This window comes from Eleutherodactylus coqui, chromosome 5, assembly GCF_035609145.1.
Source record: "Eleutherodactylus coqui strain aEleCoq1 chromosome 5, aEleCoq1.hap1, whole genome shotgun sequence".
Taxonomy (NCBI): domain Eukaryota; kingdom Metazoa; phylum Chordata; class Amphibia; order Anura; family Eleutherodactylidae; genus Eleutherodactylus; species Eleutherodactylus coqui.
Window position 1 is genome coordinate 57224006 of NC_089841.1, and position 16265 is coordinate 57240270.

At 41.2% G+C, this 16265-nt stretch overlaps 1 protein-coding gene across 1 annotated transcript in view; it reads left to right on the plus strand.

The window, feature by feature from the left end:
• Positions 1-16265, plus strand: part of DYM (dymeclin) — a 293544-nt gene that overhangs the window by 39460 nt on the left and 237819 nt on the right. Inside the window, exon 6 of the mRNA XM_066602574.1 lies at positions 4808-4880. Within this exon, the coding sequence (XP_066458671.1) occupies positions 4808-4880 (73 nt within the window). The remainder of the gene's footprint in view (positions 1-4807; positions 4881-16265) is intronic.

The following is a 16265-nucleotide window of genomic DNA, read 5'->3' on the forward strand; positions in this document are numbered from 1 at the left end:
GGGGGCAGTATTATAGTACTTATATTCTTGTACATAGGGAGCAGTATTATAGTAGTTATATTCTTGTACATAGGAGCAGTATTATAGTAGTTATATTCTTGTACATAGGAGCAGTATTATAGTAGTTATATTCTTGTACATAGGGGGCAGTATTATAGTAGTTATATTCTTGTACATAGGAGCAGTATTATAGTACTTATACTCTTGTACATAGGAGCAGTATTATAGTACTTATATTCTTGTACATAGGAGGCAGTATTATAGTAGTTATATTCTTGTACACAGGGGGTAGTATTATAGTAGTTATATTCTTGTATATAGGAGGCAGTATTATAGTAGTTATATTCTTGTACATAGGTGGCAGTATTATAGTAGTTATATTCTTGTACAGAGGAAGTAGTATTATAGTAGTTATATTCTTGTTCATAGGAGACAGTATTCTAGTAGTTATATTCTTGTACATAGGGGGCAGTATTACAGTAGTTATATTCTTGTACATAGGCAGCAGTATTATAGTAGTTCTATTCTTGTACATAGGGGGCAGTATTATAGTAGTTATATTCTTGTACATAGGGGGCAGTATTATAGTAGTTATATTCTTGTACATAGCAGTATTACAGTAGTTATATTCTTGTACATAGGCAGTATTATAGTAATTATATTCTTGTACATGGGAGGTAGTATTATAGTAGTTATACTCTTGTACATAGGGAGCAGTATTCTAGTAGTTATAGTCTTGTATATAAAGGGCAGTATTACAGTAGTTATATTCTTGTATATAGGAGGCAGTATTATAGTAGTTATATTCTTGTACAGAGGAGGCAGTATTATAGTAGTTATATTCTTGTACACAGGGGGTAGTATTATAGTAGTTATATTCTTGTATATAGGAGGCAGTATTATAGTAGTTATATTCTTGTACATAGGAAGTAGTATTATAGTAGTTATATTCTTGTTCATAGGAGACAGTATTCTAGTAGTTATATTCTTGTACATAGGGGGCAGTATTACAGTAGTTATATTCTTGTACATAGGCAGCAGTATTATAGTAGTTATATTCTTGTACATAGGAAGTAGTATTATAGTAGTTATATTCTTGTTCATAGGAGACAGTATTCTAGTAGTTATATTCTTGTACATAGGGGGCAGTATTACAGTAGTTATATTCTTGTACATAGGGGCAGTATTATAGTAGTTATATTCTTGCACATAGGGGGCAGTATTACAGTAGTTATATTCTTGTACATAGGCAGTATTATAGTAATTATATTCTTGTACATGGGAGGTAGTATTATAGTAGTTATACTCTTGTACATAGGGAGCAGTATTCTAGTAGTTATAGTCTTGTATATAAAGGGCAGTATTACAGTAGTTATATTCTTGTACATAGGTAGTATTATAGTAGTTCTATTCTTGTACATAGGGGGCAGGATTATAGTCGTTATATTCTTGTACATAGGGGGCAGGATTATAGTAGTTATAATCTAGTACATAGAGGGCAGCATTATAGTAGTTATAATCTTGTACATAGGAGGCAGTATTATAGTAGTTATATTCTTGTACATAGGGGGTAGTATTATAGTAGTTATATTCGTGTACATAGGAGCAGTATTATACTAGTTATATTCTTGTACATAGTGGCAGTATTATAGTAGTTATATTCTTTTACATAGGGGCCAGTATTATAGTAGTTATATTCTTCTACATAGGGGCCAGTATTATAGTAGTTATATTCTTGTACATAAGGGGGCAGTATTATAGTAGTTATATTCTTGTACATAAGGGGGCAGTATTATAGTAGTTATATTCTTGTACATAGGAGGCAGTATTATAGTAGTTATATACATGTACATAGGAGCAGTATTATAGTACTTATATTCTTGTACATAGGGGCAGTATTATAGTACTTATATTCTTGTACATAGGGGCAGTATTATAGTACTTATATTCTTGTACATAGGGGCAGTATTATAGTACTTATATTCTTGTACATAGGAGGCAGTATTATAGTAGTTATATACATGTACATAGGAGCAGTATTATAGTAGTTATATTCTTGTACATAGGGGGGGGCAGTATTACAGTAGTTATATTCTTGTACATAGGGGGGGGCAGTATTACAGTAGTTATATTCTTGTACATAGGGGGTAGTATTATAGTAGTTATATTCTTGTACATAGGGGGCAGTATTATAGTAGTTATATTTGTGTACATAGGGGGCAGTATTATAGTAATATTCCTGTACATAGGGGCAGTATTACAGTAGTTATATTCTTGTATATAGGAGGCAGTATTATAGTGGTTATATTCTTGTACATAGGAGGCAGTATTATAGTAGTTATATTCATGTACACAGGGGGTAGTATTATAGTAGTTATATTCTTGTATATAGGAGGCAGTATTATAGTAGTTATATTCTTGTACACAGGGGGCAGTATTATAGTAGTTATATTCTTGTACATAGGTGGCAGTATTATAGTAGTTATATTCTTGTACAGAGGAGGCAGTATTATAGTAGTTATATTCTTGTACATAGAAGCCAGTATTATAGTACTTATATTCTTGTACATAGGAAGTAGTATTATAGTAGTTATATTCTTGTTCATAGGAGACAGTATTCTAGTAGTTATATTCTTGTATATAAAGGGCAGTATTACAGTAGTTATATTCTTGTACATAGGGGGCAGTATTATAGTAGTTCTATTCTTGTACATAGTGGGCAGTATTGTAGTAGTTATATTCTTGTACATAGGGGGCAGTATTATAGTAGTTATATTCTTGTACATAGGAAGTAGTATTATAGTAGTGATATTCTTGTACATTGAAGGCAGTATTCTAGTAGTTATATTCTTGTACATAGCAGTATTACAGTAGTTCTATTCTTGTACATAGGCAGTATTATAGTAATTATATTCTTGTACATAGGGGGGCAGTATTATAGTAGTTATATTATTGTACATGGGAGGTAGTATTATAGTAGTTATACTCTTGTACATAGGGAGCAGTATTCTAGTAGTTATAGTCTTGTATATAAAGGGCAGTATTACAGTAGTTATATTCTTGTACATAGGTAGTATTATAGTAGTTCTATTCTTGTACATAGGGGGCAGGATTATAGTAGTTATATTCTTGTACATAGGAGCAGTATTATAGTAGTTATATTCTTGTACATAGGTAGTATTATAGCAGTTATATTCTTGTACATAGGGGGTAGTATTATAGTGGTTATATTCTTGTACATAGGGGGCAGGATTATAGTAGTTATAATCTAGTACATAGAGGGCAGCATTATAGTAGTTATAATCTTGTACATAGGAGGCAGTATTATAGTAGTTATATTCTTGTACATAGGGGGTAGTATTATAGTAGTTACATTCTTGTACATAGGGAGCAGTATTATACTAGTTATATTCGTGTACATAAGGGGCAGTATTAAAGTAGGTATATTCTTGTACATAGTGGCAGTATTATAGTAGTTATATTCTTTTACATAGGGGCCAGTATTATAGTAGTTATATTCTTTTACATAGGGGCCAGTATTATAGTAGTTATATTTTTGTACATGAGGGGGCAGTATTATAGTAGTTATATTCTTGTACATAAGGGGGCAGTATTATAGTAGTTATATTCTTGTACATAAGGGGGCAGTATTATAGTAGTTATATTCTTGTACATAAGGGGGCAGTATTATAGTAGTTATATTCTTGTACATAAGGGGGCAGTATTATAGTAGTTATATTCTTGTACATGGGGGGGCAGTATTATACTAGTTATATTCTTGTACATAGTGGCAGTATTATAGTAGTTAAATTCTTCTACTAGGGGCAGTATTATAGTAGTTATATTCTTGTACATAGGGGCAGTATTATAGTAGTTATATTCTTGTACATAGGGAGCAGTATTATAGTAGTTATATTCTTGTACATAGGAGCAGTATTATAGTAGTTATATTCTTGTACATAGGAAGTAGTATTGTAGTAGTTATATTCTTGTTCATAGGAGGCAGTATTCTAGTAGTTATATTCTTGTATATAAAGGGCAGTATTACAGTAGTTATCTTCTTGTACATAGTGGGCAGTATTATAGTAGTTAAATTCTTGTACATAGGGGGCAGTATTATAGTAGTTATATTCTTGTTCATAGGGGGCTGTATTATAGTAGTTATATTCTAGTACATTGAAGGCATTATTATAGTAGTTATATTCTTGTACATAGGGAGCAGTATTATAGTAGTTATATTCTTGTACATAGGGGGCAGTATTATAGTAGTTATATTCTTGTACATAAGGGGGCAGTATTATAGTAGTTATATTCTTGTACATAAGGGGCAGTAATATAGTAGTTATATTCTTGTACATAAGGGGGCAGTATTATAGTAGTTATATTCTTCTACATAGGGCTAGTATTATAGCAGTTTGTCTTTTAGATATAGGGCAATTAGTAGTCCATGTCCTTTAATGTTCCTTACAGCTAATGGACAGTGTGATATATGCTCTGTACATTTCTGTCTTGTACTTTGCAGATGCTTGTTTTCTGCGTCTGTCTAGTTTGCATATCTGCTTTTTACATGCATGATAATCTGTATAACTCTAACCTGCTCTCTGGGTTTTGGGATGTTTTATGTGCCCATGAATGAATAGATGGAGATTATTTTGCATTCTGAAAATGATTGGCACAACACTTTTCATAAGTGTGGGGTTCCTAGGATGTCTTGTGCTATACAGATGCATCATTTGAAGTGTTATATAGATCTTTAATGTGTTCCAGAAATGATTGTCACCTTGTCCCATTTCTACTTCTGTAACAGAATCGGAGGTAGAAGACCTTCTGGAAGAACTGTTGTTTTGCCTCATCCATCTCATTGTTGAAGTTCCTCTTCTGTAAGTAATTATCCTGTTCTGTCAGTTTATCTTCAGATTGTTTCTACCGTCTCCAAATTTTATCTCATTATGAAAAAAGTCAAATCTGGGTGGCCATGAATTTGCACCTGCTCCTTTGTGTCCGGAGTGCTGGTCACCGGGGTTGACATAGCTAAATTGCTTTCTTCAAGTTCTGTTTTGGCAAATAAAAAATAAAATTGCCGATCCAACTGAGCCTTCCTCTACACACTTATGCAAAGTGAACGCTCAACACTGTCACTCAAACTCCCGTTTGAGCGAATGTTGAGCGATCATCTTGTCGTGTAGATGCACACAACGATGATTGCTCAAAAGATGTCTTTTGAGCGATGATAGTTCTGTCTAAATGGGCCTTAACTTTGTAAGGCTAACTTTCCGCAGGTGAGTGGGATAATGTGCAGTGAATCACGGCCCGATATTGCGCTCAACAGCACTGGTTTTCCTCGCGTATGCAAGGCGGTTATTTTCCTCAAAACCGCCTGGCATCACGTTGAGGAAGTAGCGATCCTCCTAGGATCAGGGAGTTTCTCCCATTGTATTAGCATGTGGTGCTATGCTACCGCTGGCCCCATTGAAAACAATGGATAATGTGAGGGCATTCCGAAAGGAAGGACATGCCTAGATTTGCTTTCTGCATTGAGGAGCGATGCGAGGCCGGCAAGAAATTGCTCAGGTGTATGTCCCCATTCAAAATAATGGGGTTCATATTTGTGCGTCTCGCAACGCACAAATCGCGCACAATTGTTCACGGCGTGTGAAAATGGCCTAAGGATTTGTTTACTTGGGGCAGAAATGCTGTGGCAAATTCAGAAGATGTAGCGCTTAGGCCATTCGGCTGTCAGTGCAGTCCTTTACCTGGTGGCCTCTAGTGAGCGCAGCGCTGCTGGTTAAAGGGTATGGAAGTGCCAAATAGTGTGGATTTTGGTGCAGTACCAAATTAAGATCCGCTAGATGTGAATGTACCCTTAGAAATGTAATTTCTTTCTAGATTTCTTCCGTTTTAAATTGTTAAAAAAATAAATACTGCACTATACAATACCATACACTGACCTGTATAGGCGATTGTAATACAAGGGGTCAATGTAAACTGTAGTGTACAATACACACAATACCCACCTGCGCAAAAATGTAAGAAGTGTAAACTGCTGTGTTAATGTACCCCTATGTTTTTAAAGTGACTCTCCAGTTTAGGGACAAAGTGGGGTCGGTATATTAACTGCAGTTCTCTGCTTTTACTCTGATCTGCTATTTTAGGGCATATCTAATATGTAATATGGTTGTGCATTAGATAGTTGGGAAACTGCGACTCCGTTCTCTAATTTGCTAGTACAAATGACATGAGCAGCGCTGGCCAATCAGAGAGCAGATATAGTGCATTGGTAGTTTAACACTTCCACTACACTATGGGTATAAGTAATAATAATTAATCTTTATTTGTATAGCGCCAACTTATTCCACAGCGCTATAAGTAGACTGAAGATTGTGTGGGCCATCCTGGAAAGCTGAGAATGAAACACAGGACCAGCGGATCAGGAGGGACAGCAGAGAAGAACTGACTGCCGGTTGAACCAACCATTCTGTTCCTGACTTGGTTTAACTCCCATCAGCTGTTGAACTTAGTTTAAGGAAGAAGTGTTGCACCAGCGCTTCTTTGATCTACAATTTGGAAGATCAAGTTCACCCGATCTGCGATCGAAGGTTGAACCTGGAAAACTAGTGTCATCCGCCAAAATTGGGCATCAAATTGAACCTAGATTTGAACCAACAACACGGGCTAAGCCGTATTGGCGCAGTGTTTTTCTACTTGATCTTAGACCAACTCTCTTTGATCTCGGATCACTACTTTGGAGCAAAGAACAGGTTATTAGAATGTCTAGAGAAGGGAACCCAGAAACTCCCTATAAGGCGTCTGGTTATAACTCCTTGCTCCGTTCTCCCTGTAGTTACCCTCCTGCATTAGGGTCCCCCATAAATATCACCCAGAAGCCATCATACAATAGCTTTGTCTGCAGACATCCTGCCTCTACAGTGCATAAATCCACTCCAATTTATGTTTGCTGAGCCCGACTAGTAAGAAGCCGCTGTAGATGTAATAAATGCTCTTCTGATAAGCCGCAGTCAGATTTACTGTACACTAAAAGTGTAATGTATAAATACATTAATAGTGTCACAGGCTGCAGTTAACAGACGCTGAGGCCGCTCCTCCGCACTCATAGACTTCAGTCTCAGCGGTGGGAGAAGGAGACAGACTGTCCGGCTCTGCTGACGGCCTCCTGTCAGCCAGCAGATAAGAAACCACTAGATCTACAAGGAAGCTGGAAGACTCAGCTCAGACTAGTATTACTTTACACTAAACATGACTAAAGGTAGAAACACCATTACTCTTAACAACATGTGCTGCATGCCTGTCCACCGGCAGATCTATGGCGCAGCTGACACATACATGATGTATGACAGCTCCTCTCTATTACACGTGTTGCATGGAGTCCGTAAGAGATCGGGTACACTGCCTGAGCTCCTCCTAATAGATGTCTGCGGAAGGAATGTGTTACAGCAGCAGCCATGAAGTGCTCCTGATGGTATAGTGTGCCATACAGTGGAGGGCGTAGTGTCAAACAGTGCCCCAACTGTGCCAGCCAACCTCTCTGCCATCCATAATGTGCAGTCTGCTATAAAGAGAAGCCAGATTAAAGCGGTTCTCCAGGACTTTCACTATTAATGACCCATCCTTAGGATAAGTCATCAATAGCTGATGGGCAGGGATCCACCACTTGGGACCACAGAGACCAGTTAGTGTTGGGTGCATTGTCCGTGCCAACAGCTCTGTCCACATTGCAGTAACACAGATTGGTAATTACATTGTATTCAGTGATAACAGTGACTACAGCAACAACATGGACGTAGCTGTCCGCTTCCAGCTTTGTCTTAAACAGCGACCATAGCTGGTCTTCAGGGGTCCCAAATGGCGGAGCCTCTTTGATCAGCCATTGATGACCTAACCTGTGTATCGACCTTTTAAGTGGTTTCTTTTTAAGACTACATGCGCTTAAAGGGGTTGTCCCGCGAAACAAAGTGGGGTTATACACTTCTGTATGGCCATATTAATGCACTTTGTAATGTACATTGTGCATTAATTATGAGCCATACAGAAGTTATTCACTTACCTGTTCCGTTGCTAGCGTCCCCGTCTCCATGGTGCCGTCTAATCTTCAGCGTCTAATCGCCTGATTAGACGCGCTTGCGCAGTCCGGTCTTCTCCCTTCTGAATGGGGCCGCTTGTGCCAGAGAGCGGCTCCTCGTAGCTCCGCCCCGTCACGTGTGCCGATTCCAGCCAATCAGGAGGCTGGAATCGGCAATGGACCGCACAGAAGACCTGCGGTCCACCGAGGGTGAAGATCCCGGCGGCCATCTTCACAAGGTAAGTATGAAGACGCCGGACCGCGGGGATTCGGGTAAGTCTCGCGCCGAACGGGGGGGCTATTGAAAAAAAAGAAAACCCGTTTCGGCGCGGGACAACCCCTTTAACTCTTCGTATGGCACCAAAATTATATAATTTAGAGAGTTGCTAGAGACCCCCAGCGAATGGCTTTAATCCGGCCTACTGTTACTGTGGAAGAAGCTGAAAGCTCCTTATACATTGCAGCGCCGTGGGTTGGTATTGCATTGAATTCAATGGGAGTTGTGATTGTAGTACCAAACAGACTGCTAACAATGTTGACAGTGCTATTACTTCCAGCACTGTCTGAACTGACAGCAGCCCAGTGAAAAGCTGACTGGCAGGGATCCTGAGCGGTAACCTCCCTCCGATTTACTATTAGTGATTTATTCTGAAATTGGGTCATCAAGAGTATAGCAAGCCTAGCATTCTGCCAGTAGTTCACTGTCCTGGCTTCCTTGCCCTTACAATGTTGCATTGCACTGTATCTGATCCCATCAGCAGGATGATTTAGGCATTCAAAGACATTCTGGACAAATGGTTAGTAAACCCACTATAGGGTGCGTGTCTGCACAAACACATACACACAGGTTGTAACAGCAGGAGAGGCAGAGATTGTGGAGATCATTATCACAGTGTCTGCAGATCTGTCAGCCTGCAGTCTCTGACTTTGAATGTATCAAGATGACTCCTCCCCCTGTTGGTGTGGAAACTGCCTTGTTGCCACAGAAGTTCTGTACCTAAGGATAGAGTAGATTGTAGAGGAGCTGCAAAGGAAGACCCCTAGTGGCCGCCACTTCAAATGTGATTTAGAATCTAAAGCACTAACAATTTTAATGCGAGTATATTCTAGAAATGATGGGATTAACATAAGCTAGTAGCTGAGAAAAAAAGGGCAGCTTTTTTTTGCCCCCAGGAACAGCTCCCCTCTTTTCCATGCATTGCGTCTGGTACTGCAGTAACCAACTGAATGAGGTCAATAAATTTAGATAAAGGTATTCTCTGCTCTCTCCCTGCTGGTTGTTTGTAGTATAGCATTGCATCAGCTGAAGATTCCCCGGTGCTCTGGCTAGCCGCAAGTCGATCAGCAATATATGAAACAATAAAGCGTTTCAGTTTCCGTAAAAAGGATGATTCTTCATTTCACAAGAACAGGCGTCGTGTTCCCACATTAGATTGCAGCGGACGTTGTTCATGCTTGGTGTGGCTCCATTCAATGCTATGGGAGCGCTAAAGATGGCGGAGTACACTCTATCTATGGCAGTGGCAACGGGCATGCTTGACTGGTGCTCCTATCATACATGGGAGCTCTGATCAAACACTAATCCCCTGTCCTGTGGTGAAGTATAACATATGGCAGAACCGATTTAAAGGGGTTCTCTCCTGCAGAGAGAGTCTGGCTTCTCCGACTCCTTACCCTGTTATGTAGCGGAGCCCACCCTACGTTATGGAGTGTCACATGCCTAGGTCTTGCCAAGCACACACCATTCCTAGCACCAGGCCCTCACGTATGTGTCTAGCTCGCACCGTCACAGTGACTGTTCTTTAATGTCTTAAATGTCCCTTTCACCAAGCAGAATGAACCGGCTGTAAGTAGATTCCCCTCCGGAGGTATTGATGGGAACACATAATCCTTGGTATGCCAGACTGCAAACTGAAGCATGGGATGAATGCTAGAGATGTCAGCTCCTGCATGCTTACCGCCAAACGTCATCAGGACTGAGCCGTTGACATGCGATAACCATGGCTGGCCCTCCGGCGGTTCACCAGTCAGGAGCTTACTGCTGGTGCAGTCCGGATGTCACTGGGAGTCGGAGGCTGGGATATCCTTTGTGCCACCAGTATTAGCGCCAATTATCTCTATATCTCATCATTAAATGTTTCCAGGAGTGAGAAGTTGGCTGGTGATAGAAGGCTGTATCCCATAGGGATGCATGAAGCCCTACAGTGGCTGCGTCTACAATACGACATAGAAAAAAGGAGACCTACTCCCAGGGGCGTAACTAGAATGGGTGTGGAGGATACCTTTACACACTCCCCCAGTACTATGGGAGGCCCTGTTACAGAGTTTGTATTGGCATGCAGCGGCTTCATTATATGCCTATTTCCCTGTCTTTCTGTAGCACACCCTCAGAAGCTGCAGCATAGAGAACATTATACAGCAGTACTGAGCAGTGGAGTTGTCTTTTCAGATGTGACACAGTAAATTATTGACTAGCTATTAGTTACTGCAGCACATCTACTGTGTTTCCCCAAAAATAAAACAGGGTCTTTGATTAACTTTTTCTCCAAAATATTTCTTTTTTACATGTAAAGGTGCCTGGACACTATTTAAAAATCATGCTAGGGCTTATTTTCAAGGAACAGGGGATATGAGGGTTTGTCTTCCTCCAGCAGCTCAGCATCTTCCTTCTCCTCTTCTAAGAGCCCTTATAAATGGGAAGGCTTGTCGGGCACAGATGCCAAGCAGGTCATCCCAGCTATAATACTTCCTGTGCTTTTACACTGGAACGAGCCTTGCTAGCGAATGGGGGAAGAGCAGGCTGGGGATCGTACCGATCGGCCTGCCTTCATTCACAGTAACCAGATAGATAGATAATATATGTATATAATCTATATAGATATATAGGGAGAGAGCTCCACTCCCATTTATGTATTTGCCTACTCACTGTGAATTGAGGCAGGCTGGCCGGCCGGAGCTATCCCCAGCCCGCTCTGCCTCCATTCACTAGCAATGCTTGTTCCAATGTATATAATTTATAAGTTGCAGTCGCCATCCTGGGGTGGGCTTTCTGCTATTATACAATGACTGTAATGGTATACAGGACCATCTCAAATTCATATATATTGTAGGAGTCGGGATTATTTAGTGGAAACGTATAAATGAACCGTTAGAAACCCCTTAGTGAATTATGTGCAGGTTGATAGCCTTCCTTTCCTTAAGCGCCACATATCTGGACGCAGCCTCAGTCACATACCGTACTACGGACCTATCTTGACAATATGTCTTAAGACTCACTGTTTGGCAAGTTGAGAGGCTGTGACTCCCCCGGGTAGCCTCGCTCTGTGCACGCTGTTCATTACCAATGTTTGCACAGTTCTTTGCTCTCTACAGTCAGTAGAAATAGACGGATAGGTTTGGCCTCTGCTGCTGTGTCAGAGCCGATGTCTTCTAATGAGCTCAGACAGCGGGATGGATGTCCTCAGGGATGGACCACAGCAGAGTCAGTCACCCAGGAGGAAGTAGAGTGCAACAAGCATGAAGCTGTGTGACTCCTGAGTCGGCACTGGTCTAGCTGTAGCGGACGCCTCCTTACCTTGGAGTGTCTAATGCCCAATAATATATCCGCTTAATAGCCCAACAAATGATTGGTTGACCAGCGAATATGGATGAGTCTTTCCGACTCTGTCTGCAGTGGTCAGACACATACACTAGTCTTCCAAAAGCAACTGGACAACTTGGCAAAAATCAAATGTGGTATGTATTCACATATGTGGGGCCTCAATTGGCCCTAATACAATTGGATACTCTCCGTTTCTACTAACGTCTGATACACTTCAGCTGTATTTCCCTCAATTCATCCTGTAAACGTCTAGTAAGTTCTCTCAAGGAAGATGAACGCTGTTCATGTTTCTTTACCCAACGGTCCAGTTTTTCCCAGAGATGTTCTGTAAGGTTCAGGTTGGGACTCTGTGCAGCTGGTCCAGTATCCTCAAACCAATGTAAAACAGCGTTGGATGTGTGATAGGGCGCGTTGTCTTGTAGGAAGTATGGCTGACCATTCCCAGAGTATTACCACATTGTCAGCAGCACATTATTGTCTAGAATGTCAGGGTACACCTCCATGTTCATGGTTCTTGTCAATACAACCCACGGACTGAGACTGTGCCACGTAACACATCCCCAGACCATAACAGAACCTCCACAGTCCTTAAGGCCTCATGTCCACGGGCAAAATATGATTTAGGATCCGCAGCGGATCTCCCGCATGCGGATCCGCATCCCATAGGGATGCATTGACCACCCGCGGGTAGATAAATACCCGCGGATGGTCAATAAAAGGGATTTTAAAAAAAATGGAGCATGAAAAAATCTAGACCATGCTCCATTTTCATGCGGGTCTCCCGCGGGCTTCTATTGAAGCCTATGGAAGCCGTCCGGATCCGCGGGAGACCTAAAATAGGAATTTAAAAGTATTTACCCATCCGGAGCGGACCGCGAAGGTCTTCTATTCCTCACGGCCGGATCTTTCTTGCTTCGGCTCGGCGGATGTGCCCGGCGCATGCGCGCGGCACGTCGACGACGTGCCGCCGGTGTGACGAATTCATCCGCCGGCCGAAAAAGAAGATCCGGCCGTGAGGAACAGCAGACCTTCCCCGCCCGCTACGGATAGGTAAATTCTTTTAAATTCTTCTTTTCAGCGCTCATGTCCGCGGGGCAGGAGGGACCCGCTGCAGATTCTACATGTAGAATCTGCAGCGGATCTGATTTTCCCCGTGGACATGAGGCCTAAAGGGGTTTTTCAGACCCAAAATGGAAATTATGAAAATGCTGATAAATGTCTCCTGTCTAAGACTTGTACAGCCAAGGGATGTTGAGTAGACCTTTTTTGAATAAGTTGGATTTCATAATTGGCCTTTGAAGGTTCTCAATTTGGAAAACTGTCTTAAAGGGATTGTCTTTTTAAAAAAAAAAAAAAGTATTCTTTTCCCTGCTGATCCAGTGCTGCTCTTCTTGCAGTCCAGCTAAGTTTTCAAGAATGACCACCACCTGAGAGCTGCAGCCGACTGCGGGGTCTTTAGCGGACCCATATCAGTTTTGTCAGTGACTATTCTCAATACAGGGTAATGTTTTTCCCTGTAAGTGGGGCTCCTATTAATGCTACTCCTATGAATGCCCCAGCTACAGTGGAAGATTATGAAATTAAAAAAGAGTGACTGATGTCATATTGGGGTCATAGATATTAAAGTTAAGTAAAGAAAAACTTTGCATAATAAAATGTAATATATGCATAAAAAAGAAAATGACCCGCCGCCAACTAAAACTGTCACTATGTGCCCTTTAGTCAAACCCGTTCCTGCGCTTAATTTTAGCGTAATGTACGAGTTTTTAATAATCTATAAATTTAAAAAAATCGTTATAGAATTTAAAAAACGAAAAAGGAAATTGGTGAAAAAAAAAGCCCCGTGTGTCATGGGGAAAAAAAGCATAAAAAATCTTGGTAGCTGAAGAACAAGAAAAATAGATCAGTAAAATCTCTAAAAAGTATCCGGTCCCTTAGGACCACAACACCCTGGACTGTGAGGGGGTTAAAGGGCAAATACTCCATCATTGAACTTGTGCCTTGCATAGATTCTGGATCTCAGGCTCACACCAGCTATGAAACACTTCAAGTCGCAGCATTGTAAGCAACTAGTTATTACTCTTCATGGCCCATTCTCTATAGGCTCCAGTAATGGCAGTGAGACACGAGGTGCTTGGTTCATGGATCTGTCCCTAGTCTAACTCCTTAGCCCTATTTCTGATCTATCACACATGCCCACCTCCGCTGTACACGAGGGTCACGTGTGTACATAAAGCTGATGGATCTTCCTTTTTGATCTTCCCCGCTTTTGCTTTTCTGCTGGCATGGGTGACCTGGTGACATTCCCCGCTGTGTTCTTGCCCTCTCCCCTACGTGCCAATTGTTATATAAATGTGAGGTCAAAATACTAGGAAGCAGTCGGCGCTATATATCCTGTTTCTGATTGCAGTATATTGTGCAAGGGACAATGTATGTGCTGTGTCATTGACTCGGTGCCAGTTATACCACGGCCTTCCTGTCGTCAGGCGCTCACTTCCTTCCCCTTCTATTCAGGTAGTTCCTCATTATTCCGAATTCCTTCTGTTTCTTCTCTTAGAATTTACGCTTTCCCTTTTATTCTATTTCAGGATGGCGGGAATACGTGAGTCCTTAATTAGGATAGTCACACTGTAGTACGGCGCCATTCAAGTAATTTGGGCTTGTTCGCAGTTCCCTGCACACCTGGATAGCGGGGGGTGCCACTATATGGAAAAACAGGTTAAGGGGCTCAGCGCTAAACCAGTATCACAACCCCTTTATTTCCATGATTGGTGAGGTTTGCAAAGGTCAGGACCCCACTACCACCACCACTACTAAAGGCAGTGTCTGCCATCACTCTAAAAGATAGGGATGTACTTTTTAAGGAAGTGTGCAATGATACAATGTTTGCTTTTGTTTTGATTTCTAATTATAAAAATGGGATGAGTTTTTTTGTAAATATTAAAAAAAAAAAAAAAAAAGCTTTTTTTTCACTTTATTTTTACCTTTTTCTGTCTCCTAAAGGAATTTGAACTTGTGATTTTTATTTTTTTTAATTGCTTATAAAATATGATGCAGTACTTCAGTATTGCAGTATATGATATTTCTGCAAGTATTCTAATGTCAGGCAGAGCTTGAATGGAGTGACACGGCCGACCATGAGCTCTGCAGCTCTATTCATTCGAAATGGAACGGTCAGAGATAGAGTACACGATGCTTGGCTATCTCCAGTAGTCACAAATGGAACGCATGGAGCAGCAGCACCCATGCCCGGCCACGAATGTAAGAGGGACCTTGGATGCTTGTTCTCAGAATCGGTGGGGGTTTCAGGTGTGAGGCCCCACTAATTAGACTTATCACCAATTGTCATTTTTTTGCCTCCTATTCCATGGAAAGGTGCTAAAAATCAATTGTGGAAATGCATCTTTCATCATAATGGTTACATGTAAGGGACTGAAAATGGTGACCTATGGAGTATATTCCGTTTTGTAGTTATTTTACGTTTTCAGTCGTAAGTGGTAAATTAATTCTTAGGGTCAAGTTTACGATTGTTTGAGGAAGAATAGACATGTGCAATGCAAATGTACTCCTTTCTTCATTTTGTTACAATGTAGGAGTAGAGATAAGTGCTATCATCCTGGAATCCAGGACAGAAGAGACATTTATACTGCCATTGGCTCAGAGGATTGCCTAGCCTGATACAGTGTGACAAACCCTGAGCTGTGTGAGCAGGACTGGATCAGGATGGACTTTCCTCTTCCCATGGTGCATCCACACTGGGCATAATAGCTGGAGCAGAACATCTGCAACGACTCTGCATTAGGCTGGGGTCACACGGGATTGAAATCCAGCGGAAATCTCGCGGAATGACCGCACAGAAATACCATGAGATTTCCGCGGCAGAAATGCTTTTTTTTTCAGCATGTTGATGAGATTTGGTAAAGTCTCCCTTATGCTGCTGTAAACCTATGGAAGTCTTCAGCAGAAAATCTGGAGCGTTTATACCGCATGTGGCCGCCGTAAGCATAAATACTAACGCCTCATAGTGCAATCTGTCACTAAGGAGCAACTAAGACAATATTAACGGCAGCAAATCTTGGATGGGTCACTTTCAGTTGCAGTTTTGTGATCTCGGAGGGATATTTACTTGACCCCAAATAATTGCCTCTTAACTAAAACCCGATAATACGATTAAGTCTGTTGATTAGCGCCGCCTGCAGAGGGGGAATACAGCGCTGGCTCGGTTACATTGATGAGAGTGTTAGATAAATGTAATAATAATCCGTTTTGTAATCCCCTGAGGCTTCCAGGCCACCAGTATAACAGCCACTCGGTCATTTGTTGTGATAAATCTACTTCCTTTTCCTGGCTGCGACTTAACACGGCTGCGGGCTTGTCAAAATAATGTTCAGTATCGGTGTCCTGATGGCCAGGGGGGAGACACAAGTTGTTCAACTCTAACCTATTTCCTAAAAAAGTGGATTCTTATGTAGAAACTAAAAAGCTGAATCCCTTTGTTAAAGTAGCTTGCATTACTTATCCTGTACTGATCCTGAGTTATATCCTGTATTATACTCCAGAGCTGCACTCACTATTCTGCTGGTGGAG